General features: G+C 38.7%; 1 protein-coding gene across 1 annotated transcript in view; it reads right to left on the bottom strand.

The window, feature by feature from the left end:
- LOC112080940 (rho GTPase-activating protein 40) overlaps positions 1-1815 on the bottom strand; it is a 17876-nt gene that overhangs the window by 10620 nt on the left and 5441 nt on the right. The window contains exons 2-4 of the mRNA XM_070442766.1: positions 1284-1375; positions 1103-1180; positions 797-956 (exon numbers count right to left, since the gene is read on the bottom strand). Of these exons, the coding sequence (XP_070298867.1) occupies positions 797-956; positions 1103-1180; positions 1284-1375 (330 nt within the window). The remainder of the gene's footprint in view (positions 1-796; positions 957-1102; positions 1181-1283; positions 1376-1815) is intronic.

Here is a 1815-nt window from a genome sequence, read left to right as displayed (position 1 = left end):
GTAGTCCCCCCCATTTGAAGGAGTCATAAGTATTTGTAAAAATGTGTTGACTACATCAAGCTTGTAATTATAAATAATCTATTGTGTCATTTTGGAGTCACTTTTATTGTAAATAAGAATATAATATGTTTCTGAACACTTCTACATTCATGTGGATGTTACCATAATTACTGATAATCCTGAATGAATCGTGAATAATAATGAGRGAGAAATMTACAGATGCACAAAGATCATATCCCCAAAACATACTAACCTCACACCATTACCAATAACAGTTAGCATGTATTTGGGGTATGATATTTATGCCTCTGTAACTTTCTCACTCATCATTATTCATGGTTATCCATAATTCTATTCTTATTTACAATAAAAGTGACTCCAAAATGACAAAAATGATTGACCAGTCATTTCTATTGGGCACAACATAATCCAAAACACAACCAAAACAAACTGCAAATGCATCCAACAAGTTTGTAGAGTCACAAGCTTGATGTAGTCATTGCATGCTAGGAATGTGGGACCTTTTGACAAAATTTTATACACGATAAATAAATTTGTCCAATTACTAATGACACCTTCGAATGAGGGGGGGACTAGATACATAAAGTGCTTTCATTTCTAAAGAGTAAATCAGATACGTATGAAAATACCCTCAATAAAAGGTGACATTCTGCACTGTCACCTCATATAAAACATTTGATCTCAAATCCAAAACGCTGGACTATAGAGCCACATTCAAAGTTMTAGCTTCGCTGTCCAAATAAATACACAGGGGATTGTCTGTGTGCATACTCACCCCTGGCAGCACTGAAGGTGTTGAGGTGCTCCGCGGTGAGAAGTGGAGAGGGTAGTTCTCTGATAAACTTCTTCAACAGGGCGGCGACATCGTTAGGACTGACCTCGTCCCAGCTGAACCCTCCAGAGTAGAAGTTCTGCTCCAGGTCCTGCTGCAGCTTCTGGTCACAGGGAGAAACAGACAACATTGTTGAACAGTGTACAGGTATTTTTTATTTCATGACTGTATTTTGTTTGTACCCTGCACATGCAGGACTGTGCATATACAATTTTCTAATTAGAAACAAGTGATGGGAAAATATCTCACCTTGATTCTGGACTGAGAGCCTGAAACCCGCAGAATACCCTCTGAGTCTACTCCCCTCTTCTCCAGGAACCACAGCAGCTGTAGAAGAGACATAAATATAAGAACAGCACCAGACATGCAGGCCATCATGCTCTTGGTTTTCAAGATAGATACTAAAAGTTTGGTATTATGTTTAGCTTACCGCCTGCAGGATGAGAGGAGTGGTAGCAGTGGATTTGACTTTCTGGTCATTCTCCAACAGGGTGGCCAGTGGAACCCCAAACAGAGCACTCTCTGTGAACGAAATAGAGAGAGAGAGAGAGAGAGAGAGAGAGAGAGAGAAGGAGAGAGAGAGTGAGAGGTCATGATCAGATGAGCTCCTGCATTTTTCAGCATTTTCTTTAAAAAATATAGATTTAGAGTTAGTTAAACTTGGATTTTTTGTCAGGAACACATACAGGATGCTACCCTCTACAACATAACCCTAAATTCAAATCAAAACTCAAAACCTACATCCTGATTTTGGACGGAATTACGGAATCACCTGAAAGATTCACAAATACCAAGGATTATTACACAGCAAATTCTCTGGAAAACAACAGAAACCTGAAAACACCACCCAACCTGGAACTGAGTGAGTAATGTTTAGTCTGAAACTATATTCTATTGCCAAAAGCCAAGAAGAAAAATACATGACATTACTTTATAAGCATCGAATGAAACATAAGATTCCC

This window comes from Salvelinus sp. IW2-2015, unplaced genomic scaffold (genome assembly GCF_002910315.2).
Source record: "Salvelinus sp. IW2-2015 unplaced genomic scaffold, ASM291031v2 Un_scaffold16599, whole genome shotgun sequence".
In the NCBI taxonomy this organism is placed as follows: Eukaryota; Metazoa; Chordata; class Actinopteri; order Salmoniformes; family Salmonidae; genus Salvelinus; species Salvelinus sp. IW2-2015.
The sequence above is the reverse complement of the archived record's forward strand: the minus strand, read 5'-3'. Positions and strand labels throughout refer to the sequence as shown.